The 13,036-nt window shown below is 50.4% G+C and overlaps 7 protein-coding genes across 7 annotated transcripts; 2 read left to right on the plus strand and 5 right to left on the minus strand.

The window, feature by feature from the left end:
- Positions 1-283: 283 nt before the first annotated feature.
- On the plus strand, positions 284-1,324 carry PV08_07935 (uncharacterized protein; the record flags this gene model as incomplete). Its single annotated transcript, XM_016382262.1, has 5 exons — positions 284-550; positions 603-775; positions 850-959; positions 1,022-1,158; positions 1,220-1,324. The coding sequence occupies 5 exons, from the start codon at positions 284-286 to the stop codon at positions 1,322-1,324; spliced, it is 792 nt and encodes a 263-aa protein (XP_016232965.1).
- A 237-nt stretch (positions 1,325-1,561) lies between these two features.
- On the minus strand, positions 1,562-3,450 carry PV08_07936 (uncharacterized protein; the record flags this gene model as incomplete). The annotated part of the gene is made up of 2 exons (XM_016382263.1): positions 1,562-3,135; positions 3,222-3,450. The coding sequence occupies 2 exons, from the start codon at positions 3,448-3,450 to the stop codon at positions 1,562-1,564; spliced, it is 1,803 nt and encodes a 600-aa protein (XP_016232966.1).
- Positions 3,451-4,001: 551 nt separating this feature from the next.
- On the minus strand, positions 4,002-5,102 carry PV08_07937 (uncharacterized protein; the record flags this gene model as incomplete). Its single annotated transcript, XM_016382264.1, has 1 exon — positions 4,002-5,102. The coding sequence occupies one exon, from the start codon at positions 5,100-5,102 to the stop codon at positions 4,002-4,004; it is 1,101 nt and encodes a 366-aa protein (XP_016232967.1).
- Positions 5,103-5,508: 406 nt separating this feature from the next.
- Positions 5,509-7,102, minus strand: PV08_07938 (uncharacterized protein; the record flags this gene model as incomplete). Its single annotated transcript, XM_016382265.1, has 6 exons — positions 5,509-6,108; positions 6,178-6,543; positions 6,599-6,655; positions 6,708-6,870; positions 6,921-7,017; positions 7,072-7,102. 6 exons carry the CDS (start codon positions 7,100-7,102, stop codon positions 5,509-5,511), a joined length of 1,314 nt encoding a protein of 437 aa, XP_016232968.1.
- A 525-nt stretch (positions 7,103-7,627) lies between these two features.
- On the plus strand, positions 7,628-10,029 carry PV08_07939 (uncharacterized protein; the record flags this gene model as incomplete). Its single annotated transcript, XM_016382266.1, has 4 exons — positions 7,628-7,731; positions 7,801-9,497; positions 9,550-9,753; positions 9,818-10,029. The coding sequence occupies 4 exons, from the start codon at positions 7,628-7,630 to the stop codon at positions 10,027-10,029; spliced, it is 2,217 nt and encodes a 738-aa protein (XP_016232969.1).
- A 69-nt stretch (positions 10,030-10,098) lies between these two features.
- On the minus strand, positions 10,099-11,198 carry PV08_07940 (uncharacterized protein; the record flags this gene model as incomplete). The annotated part of the gene is made up of 3 exons (XM_016382267.1): positions 10,099-10,577; positions 10,634-10,839; positions 10,927-11,198. 3 exons carry the CDS (start codon positions 11,196-11,198, stop codon positions 10,099-10,101), a joined length of 957 nt encoding a protein of 318 aa, XP_016232970.1.
- A 464-nt stretch (positions 11,199-11,662) lies between these two features.
- PV08_07941 (uncharacterized protein) lies at positions 11,663-12,908 on the minus strand (the record flags this gene model as incomplete). Its single annotated transcript, XM_016382268.1, has 6 exons — positions 11,663-11,958; positions 12,010-12,204; positions 12,265-12,378; positions 12,429-12,569; positions 12,622-12,700; positions 12,750-12,908. 6 exons carry the CDS (start codon positions 12,906-12,908, stop codon positions 11,663-11,665), a joined length of 984 nt encoding a protein of 327 aa, XP_016232971.1.
- Positions 12,909-13,036: the final 128 nt, after the last annotated feature.

The following is a 13,036-nucleotide window of genomic DNA, read 5'->3' on the forward strand; positions in this document are numbered from 1 at the left end:
GTTGTGTCGGAACATAGACCACACTCTCCTCGTATAAAAGCAACCTAGAAATTGTACGGGGCGCAGGACCCCGATTTCCTAGACTCAACTCAGTCAGCGTACACTCCCGAACCAGCCGACTATGCCGAGCTCTGCCGCGAGCTGCCGTGAGCTGCCGCAATCTCGAATTCAGTCTTTAGCCTAGCCTATCACTCTGTGGAAACTTGGGGTTAAAAGTACTAATTTCTCTCAGTTTCGTTTGCCAGAATTGCTCGTTTGGACAGTTTGAATCAAATCTCAAGCCATGACTACCACCGAGGATCGAGTGCTTGCAAAGCCGGCAGAGCTTTGTTGCATCAAAGGCTCCATTCATTCTGGCGAGCAGAAAGGGACCATCGAAAGCATTAATGGGGTCGACACATACGTATCCAGGCCCAGTCCTGAGAACGCAAACAACAATGTCATCCTCTACTTTCCAGACGCATTTGGTCTGTATATCAACAGCTTCCTGATCATGGACTCGCTCGCTGCTTGCGGCTACCTCGTTTTGGGAGTTGACTACTTTCTTGGGGTGGGACTTCTAGGAAATAACACACGTTACATATTTGCTTACTCTTATTCAGGACGCCATCTTGAAGTATTCCAAGACCCCTCTCAATGATCCCAATTTTGACTTCCAAGCCTGGAAGGGGAAGCACATGAAATCTTCTCATGAAATCGGTGAACGATGGGTCAAGGATGTAAAAGCTATATATGGCAAAGACGACAAAACCAAATTCGCATGTGTGGGCTATTGGTACGATCATTACAATACGCTCTTAAAGTCCAACACAGGACTCTTAAAATGTACTAACTAACCTTTGTGAATAGCTGGGGTGCGCAATCTGTCTGCAAACAGTTGTCCAAGGATGGCATCTGCAAGGCTGGCGCTGTTGCTCATCCGTCTTTCATGATGGAGAGTCATATCTATGGCGTTGAAGGTGAGTTGGACAGAGCATAAGCCTGTTATATTCGTGCTATCAAGGCTAACCGAGGGTAATAGAGCCTATTTTCTTCTCGGTTCCCAACACCGACACCCTCTTTTCGCCCGAGTCACGCAGCAGAACGATTGAGATACTGACGGAACGCAATAAGGATTTCAACCTGCAAATATTCTCGAAGGTCACCCACGGCTTTGCTGTAAGATCCCCGTTCCACGGATGACTAGACTCCGTAATCGTGATTCTAAAGATGTTTTCAGGCAAGAGCATTCCTTGAAGATCCGTACGAAAGGTGGGCAAAGGAGCAGAGTTTTAGGAGCTTCGTAGACTGGTTTGATCATTGGCTGTCGAAGGAGTCAGCGTGAAGCGCATATGAGTCTGAATGTATCTTGGGTGTTGTCACAGAACATCATTTAAATTGATCGGAACAAGCAACAAGGGCAGATGCCATGTGATACGATATGGCCACCAGGCTCAGCAGCCTCGGCAATGGAATGGCAATGGCCGTATTCCAAAGATAAGTAGATATCCACAGAATTCCAGATCGCAAAGCTTTGAGGCCACTCTGAAACAATCTATAAGTTCCGCAGAACATGTATGAACTATTTAACGGACTTTCTCAGTCGATCTCTCTCTTCACGGTTCTCTATGCTCCTCCTCCGAATCCTCTCGACGTCCCCAAAGACTTCGCTAACTAACTCTTTCTTATTGACCTTACCCATTGCATTACGTTTGATCTTGCTCACAATCTCCAGATCCTGAGGGATTTTGTAAGCTACCAAGCGCTCTTTCAGTGCCTGCCGCATGTCTGTCAGACCCCATAGCGTCTGGTCTTTCTTGCAGTCGTCCGAAAGCATGACAATGGCCACAACCTTTTGTCCCCAGCTTTCTGAAGGCAGGCCAACAACCGAGCATTCGTGAACTTGTGGAAGACTCAGCAACTCGCGTTCAATCTCCAGAGCAGAGACTTTCTCCCCGCCAGTCTTGATGATGTCGGCGCTTTGGCGCCCTTGGATGAAGTAAGCTGGCCCACGAGCCCATGAACCTGACTTTCCTTCTCCGGAGCCAGGTACTTTCCGGCGTATGGCAATATCTCCTGTCTTGAACCATCCGTCTTCTGTGAACTCTTTCTTTGTCGCAGCAGGATTGCGCCAGTATCCACGGAAGACCGTAGGACCGCGCAATTGGATCTCCCCTTGACGCTCTTGCCCGGAAACAGGATCGATTTCTTCACCCGGGGCAATGACCAAGCCATCTCCTGAGCCCGAACTGGCTTCCCATAGGCGCACCTCCACGGATGGAAGCGGCCAGCCGACAGCTCCTTGGATACGATCCGACTCATCAAGGCCACAAGATAGTGCCATACCAACCTCAGTCATACCGTAGCGTTCGAGAAGGACATTACCTCTAGAAAGCTCTGTCCATGCATCAAGTGTAGGCTTGGGTAATGCGGCAGACCCAGACATATTTAGTCTTAGATGATGCCGAGAAATTGCCGTTCTGGCAGCATCCTGAACTGTAGGCTTCAGCTTTGGAAACAGCTGTAATAATCGTGCCCAAACTGTGGGTACAGCTGTAAGAATGGAGACGGGAGTTTTGGAATCGTGCGGCTTAACGCCAGAGGTTCCGGCAGGAACAATCGGCGTCGCTTGGAAAGGCATAGCCAAACGTTCCCATACAGCTTGAGCATCGAACGGATACAAAAACTCGACGCTGCTTCCTGCAAGCAATGGCGTCAAGATGGCATTGACGATCCCATGGATATGGTGCAGTGGTAGGACGTGCAGCAGATGGTCTTCTTGTGTATATTTCCAAGCAGCCAGCAGGCTCTGTGTTTGAGCAGTCAAGATAGCGGTTGATAGCAGAACACCCTTTGGTCTACCTGTAGTCCCCGAGGTGTACAGCATGATGCCTCCATCGCTAGAGCTGGCGGGGTGTACCAAGACAAGCTCCTGGTCCTCGACAGTAGATCGATCCAGGTCACTCATATCGTGAAACAAGGGTGTATTCTCTAGGCCATCTTGCAACGCGGCCTTGGCTTGCTGTCGATACTTGTTAGAGCTCAGTAAGAGAAATGCTCTGCTGTCATTAAGAATGTGCCTCAATTCAGACACTGGAAATGACGGCGCCAATGGTACAGCGATGGCACTCGATGCCAAAATAGCGAGCAGAGTGACTGTATGCAAATATCAAGTCAGATTCTCTCGTAGTTAGGGTTAGGAAACATGCGCAAGGGCCAATATTTCAGGGCAGTGTCCTTACCGACATATTCGTACCCATTTTCCAGGAGGAAAGCAATCCGCTCGCCTGCAATTGTGGTTTCACTTTTCCCTGTAAGGCGCAAAAGCTGCTCTTTGATACAGGCTACATCGCGGAGCAGCAGACCATAGGAGTAGGTTGATCGGGAATCGTGATGGATGATGGCCGTAGAGTTGGAAGGATGGCTTAAAAGTGCCTCCAAGAGAACCGAGCGCTGGAGGCCGACTGTCATTGCGTAAGATCAAAAAGATTGCGCAGGAACAGGAGTGGGCAAAGCGTATGCCCCAGGGATGGGGGTGTCGTCTATCTATTGAACAATACTTGCTAACACTGCTGGACGGCTGAGGATAGCTTGGGGTAAAACCTGGCCGAGAACACTGCGCTAATTGCCCGTGGGCAGCATAAGCGCAACGTATCTCATCATGAGTGAACATCCCGAGCGGCTGATTCACATACATCTGTGCAGTTTGGCCGTCTTTGCTGGTGTGTCCCGGTGCACAGAAATAATGGCTTCCGGGCCCCGGGATCCTTCCCGGCTTGGGGGAAGGTGGACCTTCGGCCTTATCTCAGCAATCCTCCCTGAACTCTAAAGGCTACAAAGTCAAAGGGACTCTGCCATCGGAGGGCATATCGAGATGGCGGCTTAAGCCATACCAATGGGAATGCTCAATGTCGTCAGGTCCTGAAATCAATGTAATCAAGCGGAGCCCGCGCCAAGTCCGATGCTATTGATTTCCACACGTCTCTTGATCAGGATGAGAACAGGTTTGATGAGCAAAAAGACTACTTCTTATTGACGACTTCGTAGTCACTGAGAAAACCCCATAGGCTCTTTTGCTTCCAGCCCTTTGCCAACCAATCATTTGCAGATTTGGGGTAGAAATCAACGACATCAAGAAGACTATTGTCGTGGGCAATAACTGGAAAGATATGTTCATATGCATCAAACTCTGTCAGCTTTTCGATGGTGAGTGTGGCTTCCTGAGGGTTATAATGCCAGGAGCCCGGGGCGGTTGTAGGATTGTTGAACGGTTCAGTGCGGCTCTTTTTGGGGTGAAGGGCGACGAATATCTCGCCGGGGCAGCTAAGCAGCGGTTCTTTGACAGGATGAAGATGAATGTTTGCGGGCAAAGGTAGATATGGTGTTGGACGAAATTCCCCCCCGTGATGAGCAATGTCGCCACCCATGAAAATAAAGGTAGGAGGGTCAGCAGTGGTGCGAGCAAGAGCCGATAGATGGCCAACCGTGTGGCCAGGTGTGCTCAGAAGATAAAAACTCCCGTCTTCGTAGAGATCCAGGGCATCGAATTTACCAATCTTGAGTCCCTTGCCTTCCTCGACAAAATTGATTTCCCGTAACTCTCGATCTGCCCACAGCCGCTCGTCGATATGGGAGTCAGTGATAGTGGGATATCCCGGTGTCAAATTGGCTTTAAAGCCAGGCCCAACTATCAAGTCTGTTGTCCCCGGAAAATTTCCAGGATTTCCCGTGTGATCGAAATGCCAGTGAGACCAGACGATGCCCCCAATATCGGCCAAGTTTACCCCATTCTCGCTTAAGATAGTAGCAGTGTCTTTTTTAACCTCGATACTGTGCTTCCCCTCTTTGATAGCTGCAATAAATGCCGGTGGAGAGTTCGTCTCCCAATCATGACGCACACCGAGATCGAACAGAAGAGTGTCGTACTTGCTACCACTTTTGGCATGTTCAATGAGAAAAGCGTATGAACCGGCCTTCATTTCGTGATGGCCAGGCATCAAAGGTTCCAAGAAAGTCCACATAGGAAAGTTCGACATCCAGCACGCTGTGTTGATGACAGATACTTTGACAGTGTTTGGGGAGTCGGGAATGTGCAAGTGAGGGGGTTGTTCTGGGAAAGCCATGGTTGCTGGAAGGCCTGGGAATTTGACACTGGACAAGGGAAACAAGATCAAGTGTCTAACTCGGCCAGTGTTGTGATATACATATATGTAAACACGTATGTAGCCAGCTTATCTCTTCTCCCTTGCTTATCTCCTCTGACTTGCTTATCTCTTCCGGTCAATCGCCCGTTCCCTCCATCCACTCCGAGCTTCTGGGGCGGGGTCGAGACCGCAACAGTCTTCTCCGTACTCCGTCTCGTAAGCGTCCAAGCGGAAGCCGGGTGAGTGCGGAGAGTTCGGTATCGAGTTTCAGAAGGCGGAGATCTGGCACCACACGAGACATTACTAGAATGGAATTAAGTAGCAGCTTCTGCCTATCTTAAGGACCTATGAACAAAACTCTCAAATGCTTCTCAATTCTACCATATCAGACTTGGGACCAAAGTTTATTTTCCTTCAGTACGGCCAGGGCTTTCTGCGCATCCGTGTCGATATCGTGAAACCATAGCCAGTCGAACCATCCATTTTGTAGCTTAGCAAGGATTTTGGTCATATCGCTGCCAGTCTCTTCGTGCTGGAAGAGAAGCATACGGCCAACTTCAGCAGCACGTTGAAGCTGAAACTGCGCTCGTGGTCGTCGTACCGAGTCGTAAGCAGCAAGAGCGGCATCAATTTCTGGTGCCAGGCTTGCAGCGCTCCTGGGGAACTTGGCCACTTCCGCAATGACAGCAGTCAGGACCCAAGCGTCTTCCAAGCCTTGAGCAGCCCCGGCAGCCTGATACGGCAAGGAGGCGTGGGCACTGTCGCCAATAAGAGCCACGCGACCACGGTAGTATGTTGAGGTGTGCAAATGATGGAACAGACCCCATTTGATGGGTGGAAATTTCGAGAGGAGCTTTGAGAAGCGCTCATCTATGCCTTCACGTTGGAAGTCGGCCATCATGGACTCATATGAAACCCTTTCTGTTACAGCATTCTTCAACTTCCATCCTTCGTGGTCCACAACCGTCATCATTGTATTGTACTCCTATAAATTCAAACGCCATTAGCGGTGCCTGCTTAGGTCGGAGAAGTAGACGGGCAAGGAAGACCTTACCTGGCCACCAGTAATTCGGTAAGTAATAGCGCATCGTTCATTACCGAAGAACTGTTTTGCAACATCGGCGTGCTCTCCCCAGATCTCCTCGGCTTCCGAAATGGGGATCACACCACGGTAGCAGTAAGTCCCTGTGTACAATGGGGCAACCTGATCGGGGTACTGGGGAGAGAGTACATGGGCTCGGACAGTACTTTGGATGCCGTCGGCGCCAGCTAGAATGCTGGCCTCGGCAACCTCACCATCGGCGAATTTGAGCACCACCTTGTCGGGATGTTGCTCAATTTCTGTCAGGCGTTTGTTGAACTTTACGTTCTCGATGGGAATGAAGCTGGTCATGACATCCAGAAGATCCCTTCGGTGAGCCTACTGGGAATTAGTACTGTTGCATTCGTCACACAAAGGGGGCACGACGACTGACAGATTTCCGCACGAAGTCAGGGTGGCCCCAGGCTGCCTTAAAATCACCGGACCACGGCTGATCTACGCCTGTTCACCCTCCATTAGCTCAAGAAATCAGAATTTGCAACTCGAGACAAACCGAGGCCGGGTTCCATCAACAATCCTTCGAAAAACACATTCTGGGCATTCGGGTACTTGTTTCCGCAAGAGGCCTTCTCATATATAGGGCGAAACCCGGGTTCAATCAGGTCCATTGCCCGTAAACCATTTGGTGCAAAGCCGATACCTGCCCTGTCAAACAATTAGACAAGTATAACGTATAGGTGCATTCATCGTCTCACCCCACAGCCGAGTATTGTTTCGCTTCCTCATACAGGGTAAAAGACACGCCTCGCTTGTGCAATCCCATGGCCAAAGCCAGACCACCCACTCCGGCGCCTCATGTTCACATTAGCTTGCTGACGGGAACGAGGTCCTGTCTCGACAACTCACCAACAATGGCCACGTGTAAGTCGTTCGTCATGGTAGCTATCATGGTAGTTGTTGGTTGAACTGCTGTTGGATTGTTCTCTGCTGTCGAATCTTGTTTGTCAAGAGGACAATAGTTCATAAGAACTTACATTAGCTTGCGGGAGGAAACGTATTGGACACCAACTCTCGGCAACCTCGGTAGGTCTCCGCGAGATCAGGCGACGGGGACATATGTTCTCACGCCAAGGGACCTGAGTGGCGTGAACAAACCTTACAGGCAACTCGTTGAGATTCTCTTGTAGCCGATAGTAATCATACTCCAATCCGATGACCGACGATAAGAGAGTCGCCACAATAAGTCGTCTCCACCCAGGAGATAACGAAACACCCACATCGGTTAATGGAAATGGGGCGGCTTGCTAGGCTGGGCGTCGTGGGATCTTCCCGGACCAGATAAACCCCTCTTCGTCTCCCCCCGAAGAAGCCGTTTCTCCCCTTGACTTCTGGGTTCTTGTCATTCCCACTCCTCCACTGTCTTGCAACTTTGCAAGCAATTGGGAGCTCCGCTTCCGAAACGATGTCGGCACAATCACACGATCCAGCGCCGCACTTCGAGACACCTCCGACCAAACGTCGTCGAATCAGTCTAGCTTGCAACGCCTGTCGCGTGCGCAAGTCGAGGTACGTCCTCAACACGGCGCCGAGGCCTTGGGTTTGAGTAGGAGACTGACGTGATTTTGTCGTCCACAGGTGTGATGGGCAACGCCCCTCGTGCTCGTCTTGTATAGGACTCGGTTTTGTATGCCACTATGAGCCCACCGACTCCGCGGCCAACGTTCTTGTTCGTAAGGAGTACCTTTCTGACCTGGAAAATCGCGTCGCCGCCAACGAGCGAGGGCTTCAGCGGCTCGACAATTTGTTACAATGCCATCTATCCAACTGTGCCGAGAGCACACTCGACAGTACTGTGCGACAGTCTCAGCCTTCTGCTGCATCGGGAGCGATGTTGCCGCCGGAAGAGAGTCCCAATCGCGCCAACGTCTTGGAGGAGCCGCAAGATGAAGACGCACTGATGAATGGGATGGCCATGACCTTTACCGAAGAGCGTACGTCTGCTTACTTTGGAGAGTCATCAAATCTACACTTTACGCGGGTGCTGCTGCGTGCGACCGCGGCATTCCACCAGTCCCAATCGACCTCGTTGGCCCAAATGAAGGCTGACAGAGAATCGATCTTGGTGGAGAGCAATATGGAGAGACTGTCTCAATTTCATTCCTCGCCTCTTACGGCTTCTTCAAATGTTCCAGAATCTGCACTTACCGCTCTCCCGTCTGATGAAGTCATGCAGAAGTTGCTCGATGTCTATTTCGACACTGCCGGCGTTGTGTTCCCGGTTATCCACGAAGGTACAATGAGACAGGCATACGCCGAATTCAAAGCCAATGGCTTTACAAAGGTTCGTAGAACATGGCTGGGCACTCTAAATATGATATTTGCAATGGCAAGCAAGTTCCATCAATACGGAAACCAAGACGAATCCGGCAAGACAAGTATCGATTCTTCAGATCATTTTTACGAACGGGCAAAGGGACTTTGCGACACAATTGCAAAATCAGTAATAAGTATCGAGATCATACAATACCTCGTACTGGTCGTTGTCCATTGCCAGGGTACACAGAGATCTATCCAAGCTTGGAACATATTCGGTCTGCTGTTGCGCTCGGCAATTGCTCTGGGCCTTCATAGCGACCACCACAGGAAAGACCTCGCCCCGGCTGTCCAAGAGACCTATCGTCGCACCTGGATGGTCATTTATGGCCTAGACAAGGTTCTGAGTGTGGTCTTCGGAAGACCATGCGCGATCATGGATCAGGCGGTGCTTGGTCGCCTGTCCACCCCGTTGTCGTCTCATACGCAGCACGATAGTCCGGGCAATATGGATGATCTACCAGGGCAGTTCCTAAATGTGTCATTTTCACTCTACCAGCTCATGGGTATTTCGCTGGTGAAGCAGTACGGCGCGATCGCAGAGGCCAGCAACGTCGACACGGACGAACTGGCGTCACTACAGTCAATAGAGGAACTCCGAAAGAGTCTCAAATCGTGGGCTTCCAGCCTTCCCGCACACCTCCGGCTTTGCACGCCCCAGTCAGCAATACTCCTCGAGAACACCCAGGCAAATAGATTGCGCGTCATCCTAACTCTCAGGTACCACAACCTGAACATGCTCATACATCGGCCACTGCTTAGTTCGACACTAGCACGCGCGTCTCAAGGGGGCAACATGCACCACTGGACCTCACCATACGTATTCCAGCTTGCCACCGCAGGGGCCTATGAATGTGTGCACTCAGCGGAAAGAACCATCGACATTGTCCACGCAATTGTGAGCACCGACCCCACGAGCAACAACAACTTGGGCGTGTGGTACTTCACCTTATACTACTGTCAGTCCGTCTTTGAAACCCCGCTAGAATTGAAACCACTAACCGAGACCAGCATTCACAGCGTCATTGATAGTCTGCGGCCGGTGGCTGTTGGCCAAACATGGGCCGAACAGCCCCGATGAAGACGCCATAGCCCACTGCCAAAGCATTCTCAGCAAAGCTCAAACAATATTTCAGGCGCTCAGTAACGATGATGCTCTGCCAGAGAGCTGTTCGAAGTACATTAGCAACCTATCCGACATCTTCAACTCCCGAGGTAGGTTGCCTGTGGAGCAGAGATCCATGGCTTCGACTTCAGTCTTGCTAACATCTGTCCACAGGTTCGATCGCATCTGACGAGGCCGTCGACGATCCACGCTCTACGGCGGGTGAAACACAATCTGAAGACTCACCGGTCCACGTGAACAGTACCACATTCATGAATGCGGAAGGGCACGATGCGTTTGAGTTCTTGACTTCTGAGCTGTTAGAGCCTTCAGCTTTCGAAGGCTTTGGGTGGGCCATGGATGGTACTTTACGTGGGATAGTCTAGCACCCTGTATATGTCATTGAATCTACATGCAGCAATCAATGATATAATGAATACGATTCATGTGCTAGCTTATTGCAATGCAAGAGCCTTGCGTATCTTCAAAGCGGTAAGCTCGTTCACTGCCCGAGCGGTTGCATTATCCCTTAATGGGATTATCGAAGCATATGCATGCATTTGTCCCTCAGCCTTGATAATAGCGCAGTCCACTCCTGCCTGCTGAAGCCGGTGACCGAATGCCCTGCCCTCGTCAAGAAGAGGATCGACATCCGAAAGAAGAATGATTGTTGCTGGAAACTTGGCCAGCACTTGGTCCGACGCAAAGGTCAAGGGAGAAGTCAGTGCATTCTCTCGGTCCTTTTTGTTGGGCAAAAATGCGTCGATCATCCAGTCCATTGTATCGGATGTGAGAAAGGGCCCGTCTTTGTAGGTTTCGTAGGATGGCAATTTTATATGGGTGTCTGTGACCGGGTTCTTTATTACCAGCTGTACGATTTTGGACGGCAGGTTCCGTTCTAGACTCATTTGCATGAGGGCAATAACAAAGTGTCCTTTGCAATCAACGTCAGCGCCAGCAAACAACCTTAGACAGGCTGCCTAGTCTTACCTCCAACGCTGTCTCCAGCGAGAACCACCCGATCAGTCAGAAGGTTATATTTGTGTCCTTCGCGAACAACATGATCAAGGATGGCGTATGTTTGCTCGAATTGAAACGGATATTGTTTCCCCGGGGCCAGTGAATAGTCGGGGAACACCATGGCCGCGCCTGTTTGACGGGCCAAGTCCTCCATCAGTACTGCAAATGACTTGGAACTGGCAAAGTGGTCAGCCAACACCGTGGAGACAAGCAGTACGAATTGGTGGTTCGTTCGAAGGTCAATCCACCGATCTTTCCCTCACCTTCCCAATATCCACCCACCGCCGTGAGTATAGTACACCAACGGACATGGCCCTGTTGCAGACTTGGGTCTGAATATGGTCACTTTTGTTGACACATCTTCGAAAGGCACTTCAAACACTTCGGTTACAATGTCAGAAGCTGGTTCACTCTTCTGTAAACTTTCCAGAGCTTCGTGACCCTTGACGTAGCCAAGGATATGAGGCAAAGGCTCATCGACGATTGCTGCGGCGAAAGCTGCGTTGTGAGGGTCGAGGTAATGTTTTGCTGCCATTATGCCAGGAATGCTTTGTTGCTATTCGATCTGCAACGATTACTTCGCCGTCAGGTAAGCCGTCTAATTTATACGAGTACTCATCAAGGTCGGAAAAATAAGTGCCAGGGGTCTACTGGTGCACTAACGGGCCACCGTGGCTTGCTCAGCCCGGTATCGTTCCCGGTGACCTGGGTCCTCTTGGCTGGCTCCGAGGCCGGTGGAAAAGCCGCGTCACAGCTCGATACGGTCTCCTGTGCGCATCTCACCGTGGGCCATATGCTCGGCTAGAGCATCTTTTATTCCACGGCAGACGATCCCATTTCTACGATTAGCTTTGGTTAATAAATAATTGGTTTAATCCTCCACAAACTAATTGTCTGGCAGTAGATCACGCTTCTCATCGAGGATAATGCATCGACAGTAGGGAGAGGTTAAATTCCAGGTCTGTTAGCCTGCATCCTCATTACACTATCTATCTGTACTCAGTTTCCGATATCTCTCGCTGCGACCTCACTGTATCTATCACCTTGTGGCTTCAGAGACTCAACAAGTGCCCGCATTGCCCTCAAATCTTCGTCTGTTAGCTCGATATCTCGTGAAATCCAATTCTCCACGAGGCGCTCTGGTCTCGTTGTGCCTGGTAGAGCGATTATGCCCTGAGCTGCAATCCAGGCCAATGCAGCTTGAGCCATGGTGCAGTTCTTGCGCTGCGCAATTTTCTTGAAGCCCTCGGAAATTCTCTTGTTGACATAGAAGTTCTCGCCCTGGAACTTTGGTACTGTGCAGTAATTAGCAGCATTCCTTTTGAGGCATGAGAGGAAGGACGTACTGGTACGACGATAGTCATCAGGGGCAAAATCATCTGGGGACTCAAAGGGGAAGTGGTCCACAAGCCAGCCGTGTCCCAAAGGTCCGTACGCTATAAATGAGATGTCGAGCTCGCGAGCGGTATTGATAAGACCATCAGACTCGTGGAGTGTCTCAAATGGAGAATATTCCGCTTGAACAGCGTGGATCCTAGCAACTGTTCCTAGGGTCAGCGGCATCATCACCATCGACAAATATCTCTCGACATTGGGCTTACTTGAGTTTGCTTTCCGAAGCGTCTGTGCCGAGCATTCCGAAAGCCCAATGTATTTTGTCTTGCCTTCTTTTCGGAGTGAGTCCAATGCTGGAATGGATTCCTCGAGAGGAGTTTCTGTCTTCAGGTGAGCTGGCTTCTTCCAGTTGGGAAGATTGGCTAGTTACTGGGATCAATTCGGTGAAGGTAGTAGAGGTCAGGAGTGAACCCTAGTCTCTCTATGGTTCCCTCCATATAGGTCTTGATATGCGAGGCCGAGTTTGTTACTGCACCATCTTCGAAGACGGCAACGCCGCATTTGGATGCGACTGTTGCTTAGTCAATCCAAATGTACTTACAATGCGAGACGGGCAAACATACGGAAGATTTTGTCTCGAACGTTATGTTTCCTAATGAAGTCCCCCAGGATTTTCTCGTTGACGCCGGCTCTGTATGACACCTATCAACACACTTAGGGATAGATAGCGGTGCCCTGCGTCGGTACTTACAGCAGTATCCCAAAACGTACATCCCAGCTCCAAAGCCTTGAGTAGAATCGGTTCGGCTTCCTCATACGACAAATTCTTTCCAAAAGCGAAGCTGATGCCCATGGCTCCAAACCCGGGGACCGGAACCTCCTGGTCGGCGAAACGTATGGTTTTGACCATGTTTGTTACTAGGTCGTCGAATGCCTCTCAACTTCAACAGAGACGGCCGAGTGTTTTGTGATGAATAGGAAACAAAGATTCGTGTCTCCTTTGAGAGCCAAGGGATACCCGGTTTAACCGCGAGGCCG

Source organism: Exophiala spinifera (genome assembly GCF_000836115.1).
Source record: "Exophiala spinifera strain CBS 89968 unplaced genomic scaffold supercont1.6, whole genome shotgun sequence".
Lineage (NCBI taxonomy): Eukaryota > Fungi > Ascomycota > Eurotiomycetes > Chaetothyriales > Herpotrichiellaceae > Exophiala > Exophiala spinifera.